General features: G+C 39.1%; 1 protein-coding gene across 8 annotated transcripts in view; it reads right to left on the bottom strand.

Annotated features, from left to right (window-relative positions):
- The window catches only part of GK (glycerol kinase), a 68140-nt gene that overhangs the window by 39198 nt on the left and 14058 nt on the right, over nucleotides 1–14884 (bottom strand). For all 8 annotated transcript variants that reach the window (XM_014843563.3, XM_044763466.2, XM_070502058.1 and 5 more), the window contains exon 4: nucleotides 8192–8269. In XM_014843563.3, coding sequence (XP_014699049.1) covers nucleotides 8192–8269 — 78 coding nt within the window. The remainder of the gene's footprint in view (nucleotides 1–8191; nucleotides 8270–14884) is intronic.

Below are 14884 nucleotides of genomic sequence, written 5' to 3'. Positions count from 1 at the left end.
TTTAGACCAAGTAAATCAGCTTTAAATGCTTCAGACCATCAAATGAATAGGTTAATAAAAACCAAACTTGGATGATCTGAAGCTTTCATTTGTATTAAATAAAGTCACATCCAATGTATGTCTGGTAGATTTAGTTTGTTCTGAAAAACAAAGTTTTAAGAGTGAAGAGAAATGCAGTTGCCTCAACGCCCATGGGCCAGGGTTAATTTAGTTATGCAGTAACAGTACAGAGGGAGAAACTATTTCTAGAATATTTAGAAATTTGCATTATTTTTGGTTAGTCATAACAATAGAAGGGGAAAGTACCTAGAAAAAAAAAAGAACAAATACACTAGAGATAATCTAAATTATTTTCAGCTGACTACAAGCAAAGGCAAATAATACATCTCCTTTGAGAAGATTTGTTATGAGAGCTCCTGGCCTGACAGGAAGCGAGACAAAGGTGAGGCTCCACGTTATGGAACACACCCTAAGCAAGGACTGCTGACAGTTACACAAAGTGACAAAGTGTTGTCAGGTTGTTCCTCCCACAAGAGATACAATAATAGTAAACCAGATTTAATTGTTATGTGTTACCACTTGCCAGGGTTAAGCTATTCATTAAGCTGGGTAAGAGGTCATTTGCTCAGGGGAAGAGACTATATCAAGGACTGTCCCTCACCTGATGACATTTTCAGAAATCAGGTGGGACCAAAAGAAAAATTAAGAGGGGGAGGGAAATTAGTTAAAACAAATATAATATAATATAATATAATATATACATACTCAAATGTGGTGGCTGAAACCTATTTCAGCTCTCAGGTGTACAAATATCAAAATGCTGATGACTGACATGAGTGTGTGCGAACCCAGGTAATCTCGGCACTTCCCCTAAGAACACTGGGCATGTATATATCAATCATTTCATCGGGCATTCCTGGATTAAAAAGGCTATTGGCCAATTCAGAACAGTGGCCACGGCTAACATTTATTGATGCCCTATAGTCTGCCAGGCACTGTTTTAAGTACCCTACATGTATTAACTCATTGATCTTCACCTCAAGTCTATGAGGTCCATACTTTTAATTTCTCCAGTTTAATTGTCGAGGGAACAAGCACAGAAGGATAGTAAGTGGAAAAGCCAGGATTTGAACCCAGAGTTTGAATTTAGAATTAAACTTCTATGATGTAGGTACAGCCAGGATGAATTCACAGTCTTAAATAGAATATGATGAAATATTAAAGACTGGAGACCTCACAGTTGAAATCTAATTCCGTTTCCTTTTACTTAAACTGGCCAGAGTTGAAGAATTCACTCATTGCAAAATACAGCATATTCTTTACCCAGGATTTAAGGAGATGCAAGGTTGTCAAAGAACTGTGTAATAAAAGACTTGAAATAATGAAAAATAAGTTGATAAAGTTGAATATCTTAGATTTTACAAAAATAAAAGTCTGCTCCCTTCAAAGCAAAACAATAAAAACACCACCACACTTGTACTGTTTAAGGGCAAATGTGCCTAGGAGTTTTAGGTACTTTGCCGTCTATGGAAATCTTGCATGCTGATACTTTGAAACATAAGCCAGCTCTAGAAAAGATAACAGGATTGAGCTCAAGGTTCCTTCAGATCTCAACAAATGATTACACAGGTTTAATCATTAGCCCAGGGTTAACCAGTATGTAAAAATAAAAAAAGGCAAAGAGGATGAGCAATGTTGAAAATTGCAACGCTCTGCATAAAGAGTTATATGGCTTATGGAACTTTAAATTCAACGTCTTAGAAAAAAATGTTTGCAATACCATTTAAATAAAGAAAAATGGTTCAGAGACAACTGATTTTGGTTGGTGGTCTTCTTTAATATACTAAAGGTCTTAAATCAGTGACTCTTGCCTCCCTGGATATTAGTCCTTACTATGAACAATACTTTTATACTAAATCATGAATTGCGCTCTACAGAAAGCTACCAGAGTGAGGGTCATATTGCACTAGGTTTGTCATGCACACCAATCAACTGCAGTAGTGAGTGGCAAAACATGGCCAAGAAGAGGGGAAATAGTTGGGCCATGCTAGTTAGGCCAGAACATTTCACTGGTAGCATCAGTGAAATGTGCATACGCACCTATTAGATATCATCAATTCAAGACTTCGTCTACTGGACATTTGAACCACTTGGATAATTTTGTGCTTCTTTATCAGTTTAGTCTGTGGTGTATTGGTAAACTCACACTTTTTTTTGAGTAATACTTAGAAGACAGCAAGGTATGGAGATCACTAATAAAAGTTGTTTGGGGAAGGAAAAAAGGCTTAGAAAAATGGCGAGGAGTGGGGTGGAGAAAACTCTTTGGAAAAGAACATTGATGAAGATAATGCTAAAAGGGAGAGAGAAAAGTACCAGAGGGATGAGGATAACTGAGGAGAGGCGGGAGAAGCCAAAGGCCTGCTTCAGATCCAGGGGCACAGAGCTCCTGCAATGCACCTGTGAGGTCATCATAGTAAACAGCTGCGTCATGGCACAGTGACTGGGAAGCAGAGATGCAAATGATACTTCTCCATTTTAGACAACACACCAATGTTTATCTCGCTCATCACAGAATTCACACACAAATTCTAAAACTATACGAAACTTCTAAAACCGGCCATATGTGCCTCCTGGATCCATTTAAACTTTTTTTCTATGCTTTCAATTGCATCTGTTATAAAAGACGTCAGTAAAACACATCTTTATTGCAAGCAAGAATGAACCGCCTTTTTCAGTATTCAACTTCCTCAAAAAGCGTATTTCACATCCACTAATAGCACCCTGAAATTTTCCTATCTCTGTTACTGTACTGGGAGTGAGTGAGCTGACTGCTTAGCAAGGACCCTTGAGCCATAAAAAGAAGGCCACAAAAAAGGGCAACTTTTTAAAAGGAGAAATTTAGACTGCTCCTCTCATTTGCTTGTCTATAATAAATACTGCTCATCAGTTATATAATTTAGTAAGAGAGAGAAAAAAATAAAGAGAAGGACGGGCCTAGAGTAATAGATTTACAAGAGAAAGGTACAAGGAAGGAAGAAAACATACAAAAAGAGAGAGAGAAAAAGTATAAAACCCATAGACTGTGATATAAACAAAGAAGCTCAAAGACAAATAACACGTGAAAATTCTGATTCTGATTCCACCTATCCCACCTTGTATTGTTTTAAGATAAAGCTGCTAAAGATTTAATATTACATTGATATTCTCAACTGAAGACTTGCATGGAGATACGACACCTGAGTGTTTCCTGGAGGAAACCAAATTGGAGGCAGAATCTATCCTTGTCATTACTTAGTGACGTCTCTTCAAACTAATTGCTCCTTTTCTCTTGCTCTATTCCCCTTCCTCCTTCTAGCTTCTAAATTCTTAGCCTTAGCCTTCTGTGTCACAAAGGCAAGCACCATGCCTGGCTGATTTGTCACTATATGCCTAGGGGTCATCACACAACCTGGCACATAGAAGGGCACCTACATTTCTGTTGGATTAATTTTGCATTCATTCATTCATTCCTATAGTGAGTTCATCTATAATAAACTGAGACTATCATCTCTGTGTTATCAACTTTCAAGTCTACATTTTGAACAATCTCTTTATAATAGAGCCACAAATTTCTAATTGCCCAGAAATTAGCTTTGATTGCAAGTCCCGTACTCACCTTGTCCAAAAAAGAACACCATTTTCCCTCCAGGTTGGCACCCCTTAAACATTACTTAATTTCCTTCTGTCTTCTCAGGTTGAAAATTTCGCAGCCCTGTTTTATTTTTCCCTCATGTTTATGCCCTATGCAATTTACAGACATACAGGTTGTATGTTTCCTCCCAAAGGTCTCAGCAATTTGCCTTCTCCTCTCCAGTCCCCATCTCCACGCACTAATCCCATCAACTCATTAGCAGTCTCAATGAACTCCTTTGCTAGATTTTACTGTAGAGATGAATCTTTTTCATACAATTCCTCCCATATTTGGAGGTAAATGCTTTCTACTTGTCCTTCCTTCCTGTTTCATGTTCCTTTTTCTTTCCTTTCTTGACTTTTTAAGTCATTCCATTTTCCCCCTTTATAAGCTAGTTAATTATACATTATTTTACTCTTTTACTGCTTACCCTAGACATTAAAACATGCATCCTTGACAATACAATGACCTCAAAACAGTTTAATCTGATCTATCCCAAATTTCTTTCATGTACTACTGTTGCCATGTATTTTAATTCTTAATATGAACATCACAATATATTATTGTTTCATATAGTCAAAATTCACTTAGACTGACCTACATATTTACCCTTTCTAGGGGTCTGCATTGCCAAATTTCCATCTGAGAACATTTTTCTTCTATCTGAAAAACATCGTTTAGTTTTTCTTTTAGTGGGAGTTTGCTTGTAATAATTTCTATCAATTTTTGGTTGTCTTTGCCTTTACATTTCACCTTCATTTCTTAAGAATATTTTCACTGGATATAGAATTCTAGGTGGAAGTTATTTCCTTTCAGCACTTTGAAGATTTCATGCCATTGTATTCTGACTGACTTTGCTTCCATTGAGAAATCAGATAAAAGTCTTAGTGTTGCTCTCTTGAAGGTCATATATCTTTTTTCCTCTGGCTACTTCAAAATTTTTCCTTTTATCCTCAGGTCTCAGTATATGTTTATGTATGGATTTCTGTGTATTCTTCTTGCCTGAGGATCATAGTGCTCCTTGAATCTGTGGCTTGATATCTTTCATCAGTTTTCAAAAACTTTATCATCTCTCTTTCCTGTTCTTCTGGGATTCCAATTACAAACATGTTGGACCTTTTCACCTTACTCCATATTTCTCGTAGATTCTTTTTTGTATTTTCTAAACCACTGTCTCTGTGCTTCAGTGTGGATATTTACTTCTGATCACTCTTCCTGTTCGCTCATTCATCTTCAGCTGTGTCTAATCTGACGTAAAACTCATCACTGAGTTTTTAATACAATTCTAGAATTTCCATTTTTAAATTTCTAGTTTTTTGCTAAGATTATCAATCGTCAATTAATTACTTGAACAGGTTGATCACGATTATTTTAAACTCTGAAAAATTCCAGTATCAGAATTTCCTATGGGTCTGTTTCTAATGTCATTTTCTACTGGTTTTTAGTTATGTCTTGTTTTGTATGCCTGATTGTTTTTTATAGAAAACTAGATATTGTATAGGAAAAATTCTAGAGATACTTTTCCTTTAGGAAGGGTTCACTTTTGTTTCTGAAAGGAAGTTCAGCTAGCAGTATTAGCAATCTCAGATCTTCTTAACTCAATCAGGGTTTAAAATTATTTGAATCTGAGATTCAATTCCTGTGAGGGTTGGTATATTTCCAGTTTACCTTACTTTTAGGATTGGCCGTTCACAATCTCAACTGAAAGGCTGGGATTTTATCAATATCATCCCCACCCTTGGGAGCCCGTGACTCCACCTTTTGCCTCTCTATCTTCATGAACCTATGAAAGTGCTGCTTAGCCTCTGAGATATGCCTTTCAGAATCTACAGATATCTCTAGGGAATAAGCAACACCAAATTCTGGGCTTACCTCTCTGGGCTTTCCTTCTCTCCTTCATCTTGGTCCCACAACTCCTCACTGCCTTGGTAGCCTTCCAGTCCTTCAGACAGAGTTTTCTTTTTTGGTCCAGCTTTTCAAGCTGTTGTCAGCAGACAGGTACATTTTTTTTCATGCTTTTTAGTGGGGAAGATTGGCCCTGAGCTAACATCTGTGGCCAAGCTTCCTCTTTTTATTTTTTCCTTTTCCCCAAAGCCCCAGTACGTAGTTCTAATTCCTAGTTGTAAGTCCTGCTAGTTCTTCTATGTGGGATGCTGCCACAGCATGGCTTGATGAGTGGTGTGTATGTCCATGCCTAGGCTCCAAACCGGTGAACCCTGGGTCACCAAAGCAGAGCACATGAACTTAACCACCATGACAGTGGGCCAGCCCCGACAGGCACATTTGAAATAACCCATTCCACCACCGTGGAAAGCTAAATTCCCCTTTATTATCCATTTTGTCCCATGTTGCCCAGTACATAGCTTTTAGTGCCCTCTATATCCTCACCAACACCTATCTATCCAAATTGGAACACAGGCTTTGGGGTTGGAGAGGTTTATGTTCAATGTGGCTTTACCTCTTCTTATAGCTACATGACAGTGGACAAGTTATATAGATTTTCCATAATTCATTAATAAAATAAGGCTAGTAAAACCTGCTTCACAGGTTACTGAGATTAAATAGCATGAGACAGTGTTTAGCATAATCCCTAGGACACAGTAATAGCAGCTAGCACTTATTGAGCATTATTTTCACCGGTAGTTCTAGGAAAACTAATAAATAAGTCATCCTATGCTCGAATCCGATCAGTCTCTTCACTCTGGTGAAATGCATGTATGGGTTTTCACCTTCATAGTTTGTTCAGACTATCCCTCAATTCTCTCTATTCCTAATGTAATCTAATACACTCTTCAAGGCCCAAAATGGAGTTCAACCTCTTCCAAAGGTACGCCACAAATTCCATACTGACGTGTACCTCTCTAATTCTTATTCAACTTAGCAGCACAATTTATCAACTATTCCCTAATTTTGTATTAGTGTCTTTCCAAAACTAGATTATAAAGTGTTTATAAAAACAGCCAAGAATTCATATCCTCTATAACACACCCAGTGTAGCACCAAACACATAAGAGGTTCTCAAAACACACACGTATAGAAAAAAAGTTCTTCATATTCCATAGGCACAGTTTGAATTGAAACTCCAAAGCACAGAGAATGAGGGAGGGGTGCAGAGGGACACAGGTAAAAGAAAAGGAAATGAGTATATAAGCACATGACAGAAAAAAAGCTTTTCTGGTAAAATATTTACTTAAATCCTTCACTGTAAGCATAACTTCAACTAACCTAGTTGCATTATTTTAAAATGACAACTCAAAGTCCAAAGTGGCATTTTTACAATTCAAAGTTTAGAGTTTAACAGGAACTTTCTGGTTCCTTTGAGTAGGCCCCTTCCTTCACCAGGGGGAAAAAAAAAGTAAAACTCTAACTAGTTCAAGAAGTTAGCTAACACTGATCTGTCAAAGAATACCCTCCTAGGTACTAGTCATTAAAACCGTAACATCCTGCTTTACTCAAATTCAAAATGAGCTACTCATGAGAATGAGAACAAAATAAAAATCTAAAAGATGTACTTTTGTGCAATAGGATTTTTACTTGCAATTCTTTGACATTTTTTGAGTTTTTAATTTTTTACCACACAGAAGACATACTACATGTTTTCTTACAACACAATAACATCAAATATCTTAATTTTTTACAAAGAGTATTTCCAAAGAATTCATGCTACTCTTACAAGGCAGCTCTTTAGTATATTTTTTGCTTGAATATCACTTCCTACCAATCAATACTAAAGTAATTATACTACCAAAGTAACTGTAAAGTAAACATAGCTCACTCTATAAATCAGCCCATCTCTGACAATTTCTCTGCCTCCATTGCCCGCCCCACAACCTGCTATTTTATTGACAAAAAATTGTGCTTTGCTATTTGTGACAAAACAACACCTTTTAGTGATTGCAGATTTAAAACAAAATCTTCCTTTTAGCAAGTGACAGTGTCATTCAGTGCTCAATTGTCAAGTACAAAGAGTGATGCTAAACATACCCATGGTCATGTACATTTAAGTGACAGTTAATGGTGGTATATTTGAGATTTTGAGTTTTTGAACCCCTGCTGAAATAGCTAAATTTGTAGCAGAAGGAATTAAAATTTTGAGATTTTATTTTCATAATCTCAGAAGAGTCCATTCAAATTCCTAGATGGGAAGAACAAATACACAAGTACTTTATAGAGAGATGACTGTGAACAGTTGTGATTCTGATTTTCAAGGGGGGAAGGAAACGAGATCTCTTTTAGGGGTCAGAAACAGAAGGGTTTATGAAACAGTTCCAGCAACATTCACCCATTTGTATAATACAAATAATCTGGAAAAGGGGAGAACATGAGAAAGAGTTCATTCAACGTGTGAATAAATATCTAAAAATGGTAAATATATAGAAACTGATTTTTTTAGAGGACTCTTCTACCCATCCCATCAGATTACAGGAAACATGACTGCATGCTTTCTTAGCCAGATATTTTAGTATGACATTTGCAAGTGGAGAAAGGTCTTGCATTTGACATCCACGTGCGACAGCTTACCCACAGCATTGTAGAGCGGCTCTCCAGTTAACTTGTCCCAGACTACAGTGGTTTCCCTCTGGTTACTGACACCAATAGCTTTAAAGAGAAAGTTAAACAGAAAGGAGTAGAAAATTAAACAAGTAGAAAACGACTTCAGGAGAATAGTTCTCTCTTTTTTTTTTTTGTTACAGGCACAACTAAACATAACAATTCGAACAAACATTTGGAACGTTTGTAGTGGTATTGAGTTTTTTTTTGAGTTGCCCCAGGAAAAGTGGATACTCAATGCTAAGTGTTTCTTTTTATTTCTACAGACTTCTTCCTGCTTCATTACCAACACGTGATGACAAGGACCCAGATCAATATCCAACCGAAAGGCTCCCAAGTTGCCTTATAAAAAGGGAATACAATAACTTTACAAATTTAGAATACCCAATTTATTATTCTGAGGAGACCAACAATCACTTCATTCATTTATTTACTAATTGCTACAAAAAATTTCCTTCTGTGTGTGTGGGTATGCGGGTGCACACACCCGCATACCTTCATTTTAATGAAAATAGCCAGAGATAAAATCCTTCACGCTGGGCAATGTCATATTATGGTTAGCTAGAAATTTAGTTCTATTCTTGTATTTTAATAATATGTTACAAGACATATGAGTTTGAATCACGCATAAATACAATATGTGATGGCATTTACATTATACTGACCTACATACAGCTAAGTGCTATAGTCACAGTAAGTTACCATAAGTAAAATACTAATGCATACCATCTTATTCAGTTCAGCTTGATTCAGCTAAATCACGGGTTCTCAGACTTGGTTGTACATTAGAATCAACTGCAGAGCTTTTAAAAATAGCACTGCCCAGGCCCTGGCCTAACATTCCAATTAACTGACCTGGGTGGGATCTGAACATTTCTATTTTTCCTTAAAACTCCCCAGGTGATTCGACTGTGCAGCTCGGGTTGAACACACTGGACTAAAGGATTGAGGTCTTTCCAGAATTTAAGGTTAGGACAGACTTTAAAGGCTACATAATCAACAACACATCTGGTGCTCAAATCTCTTCTAGACTCGCTCGTCACGTGACCATTCAGACAGCACATCTAGGGACAAGATACTAAGTCTGTCGAGGCAGACCAATCTCTATTGCACAGCCTTGGTTTCCAAAAAGCTCCTTTTCCTTCTAGCTTCTGCCTGTAGGTCTCAGCTATATTCTCTGGAGATACACAGAATAAGGTTGACCCTTCTTCCACACGTCAGTCTTTCACGAGCTTGAAGCTGCTGTTTGGTCCATCAAGTCTTCTCTTCCCGTCTAGGCTAAATAATCCGATTTCCTTCCGCGGCCCCCACCTCCATATGGCACGGTTTTAAATCCCTTCACCACCTTTCCTAGGAAGACGCGACTGTCTGTCTGTAGTACTCAAACTGTACTCCCAGAATAAAACACGATAGGAATGTTCTGACCAACACAGAGCGGAGGGGAACCAGCAGCAACTTTGTTCGAGATAATCTTTATCCAATGCAGATTTCCTTCCTTTATTTAACACCCTTTCTAGAGGTAAAGATGACTGAGATTCTACTCCAGGAAACAGAGACACAGGATAAGAGGAAGAGATTTGGGCGTGTTTTTTTAAAAAATAGAAGACAAATGTTTGTAGGAATAAAGAAGGAAGAGAAAAGAGAATGTGCGGGGCAGAGGGGCTGGGAATCAATGGGACAGTCCTGATCCTTGTAGTGACAGGAAGGGATGGGATTAATGCCCAGGTGAAGGGAGGAGCCTCAAGTAGGGCAGAAGGCTATCGCTTCCCTTGTGATGGAGCGAAGCGGGCATGAGATCCAGACATTAAGTACAGGAACAGGAAGTTGAAGAATTAAGGTCCCAGAGCCTCAACGTTCCCTGTGAAGGAGGATGCAAGGTTATCTGCTGAGACAGGGCCAAGCAAAAGTAGGATCATGAGTTCGGGGTACTCTTCAATAGAGCGCAGGCTCTGAAGCCGGACTGCTGGGGTTCAAATTCCAATTCCTCTGCTTGCCAGCAGCATGACGCCGGGTCTCAGTTTTATCTTCTGTAAAATGGAGATAATAACAGTTCCCACCATACAGGGTTATAATGAGCAATCCCTGAGTTAATGCATATTACAACAGTGCCTGGCACACAGTGATCACTCAATTAATGTTCCCTTCTGCTGCCATTCATTGTCATCATTATTATTGGGGAAAGAGTGGAGTAACAGGTGCAGAGAATGGGACTCAGCTAACCAGGACACATAAAGGAATTCCCCAGCAGCACTCTGGGCATGACAGAGGCCAGGGACCTCAGTGGGTCCTCAGCAATGAGTTGCTAAAGTTGGGTATCGTGAACGTGATACTCTTAGCGCCAACTTTACAATGTGGGCTCACCATGCATGCACAGTCTACTAAAATCTCCTATTTCTCCCCACCGCATTAATTTTCCATAAACGGGCTGGCTGCTCCCTTAGCTGCAATCCTTGAGTTGCTATTCTATGCCCCTCGTGGGACCTTTCTTTATTGGCTTTCCAACTTGTCTTCAGAATGTAACCTAGAGCTATTTCTAGCTGATTCATTAGTCACAGATTCTGCCCTACCACTCCTTCTTTCCCCTCTTTCTTAATTCAATTCCTTCCTGCAAAGTAAAATTGCTTTTCTTGCAGACAATCAAAGTCCAGCAAAATAGCTTCTCAGCATTCTCTTAAAGCCATAAACACATTCTGAACCCATGAACCCTGCACCACCAAAGCGGAGCGTGAGAACCCAACCACTACACCACTGGGTTAGCCCCCCCTCTATGTTTTTTAAATAAAACTTTTCTGCTAATCCCAGCATATGTGCCTCTCTTAATAGTTCTAATTTTAATTCCTTCTTTGTCAGAATAACACAGTCAAGTTTTGTAATCCTCCACCCTAGATCATCTACCACTTAGGAGTATATGAAAGTTACATGCATAAAGTATGTATTTCCCGGCCTAGCAGTCTTTTAGTTACGGATACTATAACCATTGGCATATATAAAACCTAATGTATTACTCTCGTATCTAGCAGGTTCATGCTTTACCTACATACTCTTTCTCAGGGGGTGTTTTTCTTTACACTGAGTGTCACTAGTAAAATTAACTAGTTAAATGCTACCTTCAAAATCTCTGGTTAAATTTTGCTTTGAATTCTCTGTGAAAAGTTATAATCCTAGTTAGAATATACTTAGAAAAAAGCCTTTCGAAATACTCTAGGATGTTACTATTGTTGTCTTGGTAGAATTACAGATGACATGCATCCTTATTTAAAAATAAAATCATAATTTATAATTGGAACACAGTTTTGAAAAAAGAACTAAAAACAGACATGGCACAGTAATAAGAGCCCTAGAGGAAGGCTGTGGGGCTACTAAAAGTGGGAAGAGGTGTAAAGCTTTTTAAGAAAACAGTCTCCGGAAGACGTGTGCTTGAAGCAAGCTACAACAATCGCAAAGGACATGTGGCCACTGCTCTAAGTTATTTCGGAGAATGAGGTGCCTTTCTGAGACCCCTGAAAGGCCCCTGAGAATATGAGTCTGAGAAGTGAGGGACGTGTGTGTGACTATGTTGGGGAGGGCAAGGCGGTGGAGGAATCAATGTAGGGGTTCCCTTTTCTCTAATCATGAGATAACTATTTCTGATACATAAATGCTGAGGATTTTACGCTCTCAGCTTTGAAACAGTTTATGTTGTGTTTTGCTTGAATCACATGAGAGAGGATGAAAGTACATGGTATGGTCATTCTTTTTTTTTTCTGAAGAAGAATAATTAAGTACGCAGAATAGTCCAGATCAGTGATTCCAATTCAAATACTACTGTAATTTAATCACACCATATGGGCTTAATGAGGGTTAGGAACACTACTTTAGATGTGAAAATTCTAAGTTAAGAATATATCAACATAATGTAAATTTCAGTTTACTTTACTTTTAATCTGGCATCATTTTCTCATAGATAACAGTATAGGCTTTTGATTAGCATAAATATGTGCTCGTTCTTAAAATAAAATGAATAATGTATTTCTTTCTACTTTGTAGTTCTTCCGTCCAGTGACAGGCAAACAGCTGCCCAACTCTCTAAATCAAGAAGGAAAGCAGCAGCCTATATACTTGTCGGGCTCACGTGTGCCGTTCAGCTGGAGAGTGAGTTTTACTTCTGGAGGAATTGTTCATAGGAACCTGAGATCAACAAACTTTCTGAAGATGAGGACAACTAAACCAATAAAACTGGAATTTGCAAAAGAAATACAACCAGATATGATGAACTCTTAATGATTCTCAGGTAAGACTATAAATGAACTGCTCTTCGGCTGGAAAGCCCATTGACTTGCCACACTGGAACTAAAAACTGAAGTGGTTTGTGAGGTTATCATCCGTGGGGCTCAGGAAAAAGAGCACTGGCCCAGGAGACAGGGGGGCTGTGCTTTAACGTTATCCACCACTAAAGAGCTTTACAACCTCCAAGAAGTCCCTTTCCCTCATTTGCAGCTGGGTCTAGGTGACAGAAGATCCTTTACAGCGTTAGCATTCTGTGATCTACACAGAGTTCCATATAGGCAAGCAAAAGCTTGGCCCTTGGCAGTGCCAATTCAATAAATTATCTGGGAAAAAATATTTAGTACAACTGGCCTGGTATGGAGGGGCTTGTGGAACGTTCTCTTCCTTGGCCATAGGCTGGTGGTTGTTGAGAAGGAAGTGCTGGGTCACTTTGGCTCAGGTATGGGTTTCACACTGGCCAGACATGGAGAGGTGCAGAACAGAGAGCTGCGTGTTCAGTATTCCTACAGACCACTTAGCACAACTGGAAGACAAGTCACTTGGGCAGGAGTTGTGTGTCACCTTCACATACACCACAAAAACAAGAGGAAAACGAATGGCACCCAAGTGGGTCCAGAAGGCCAACACATCGCAGCCTACCTCACCTGTAAGGGAGGTAAAATGATGTCAAAATCATGGTCAATCATCCTGGAATCTACATCCTGAACACGGCTTTCAGGAAGCTAGATTATTCACGCCTTTGGTAATGGGCATTTTGACAACAGAGTGTGATACTGAATGCCTCATATATTTCCTCTGTTTAGACTGTGAAAGCTGGGAGAACAATTCAAGGAAACAACTGACAATCACTTGGGTGCACGATTCATCTAAATCTTGGTGAATGCAACTCTAAAAGAAGTTTGAAGCACTTCCACCAAATGGAGGGATAAAACAAGCGTAGGATATTAGGAAATTGTTAACCAAATATCAAATCATACGTGGGTGTTTCTTTCTTTTAAAAATCGGCAACAACAGAAATAACTATATTATTGTTGCAATTTTCCATTAATTTGCAATTATTGTGATCACTGGATTAACATCTATTTGCCCCACTTGACCGTTAGCTGCACAACCCTCCTTGTGCTCCACTGTATGTATCCGTAGCACATCTAGCACATGGTAGGCACTCTATGGGTTTGTTGGATGAATGGTTTTGGTTATGTTTAGTCTTCTTTTAAGTGAGTTTTATCCATACGAATAGGGGAAAGTCTGGAAAAAAAACCCAAAGTTTCAACTCAGGAATGCTGGTAAGACTCAGAGCCAAGATGACATGAATTTCAAGGCACCATCACCACCAATTGATGGTTCCCCCTATCTAGAGTCAAAGTACCTATAGAAGAAAAAAATAACCCTTGAATGATGAACTTGAAAAATTTAAACTATAAAGAAATGGCGATTACCGCATTATGTTTCCACTCTTTACACTAGCGTATCCATTTTGGATGGATATTTTTTTTCTCCTATGAATGATGCAAAGCCAAACTTAGGTAGACATTCTATTAAAATTACTAGGAATTAACAGAGAGATCTGTAATAATCCAACACTCTCAATTATTTCAGGGAGATTTTACAAATAGAGTGTTTTGATTTCAAACAACCTCCCCCCCACCCCCGCAAACCCCCAGCTGTTCCTTACTCTAGTCTTTTCTCTCCTCAGCAAAAGGCATCCGTATCTATCCAGGAGCTCCAGCAAAACTCCCAAGCACCATCTTTGACCCATCTCTTCCTTCCACCCTGCTACTCTCTCTGCTACCCTCACATCCAATCCATCAGCAAGTCCTGGCCCTCTCTCCCCACCTCCACCACTACCTCTGTCAGTCCAGCCATCCTCCTCTCTCAGGACTTTCACAGCAGCCGCACACGGGTCTCCCTGTGTCCATACTTACGCCTTTATAATCCACTCTCCACACAGCAGTCAGGAAGTTGTCTTTATACTGCAAGTCAGATCCTGTCATCTCCTGCCACCTTGCTTAAAACCTTCTCACAGCTCCTTGTGATACTAAGAATAACATCCAAACTCCTAACTATGGCCGACAAGCCCCTCTCCACTTCCTCGATTTCAGCTCCTACTGAAATTCCTTACTCACCCACCCTCATCCCTCTTTTACACTACTTTTGACATGCTGGCCTTTCTGATCCAGGAATGTGCCAAGCTTATTCCCACCTCAGGACCTTTGCATGTGCTGCCTTCTTTTCCTCAAACACTCTTCTCCCAGATATTTGCCTGACTGCCCCTTTTGGCCTTTGAGACCTCAGCAAAAGTGTCACCTCTTCAGAGACGCCTTCTTTGGCCATCCAATTTAAAGTAAGCCCCTCTAGGCATACTCTACCATATCGCTTGGCTTTAGTTTCTGCATG

The sequence above is a fragment of the Equus asinus genome, chromosome X (assembly GCF_041296235.1).
Source record: "Equus asinus isolate D_3611 breed Donkey chromosome X, EquAss-T2T_v2, whole genome shotgun sequence".
Classification (NCBI taxonomy): domain Eukaryota; kingdom Metazoa; phylum Chordata; class Mammalia; order Perissodactyla; family Equidae; genus Equus; species Equus asinus.
This window is presented reverse-complemented; position numbering and strand designations above follow the sequence as displayed.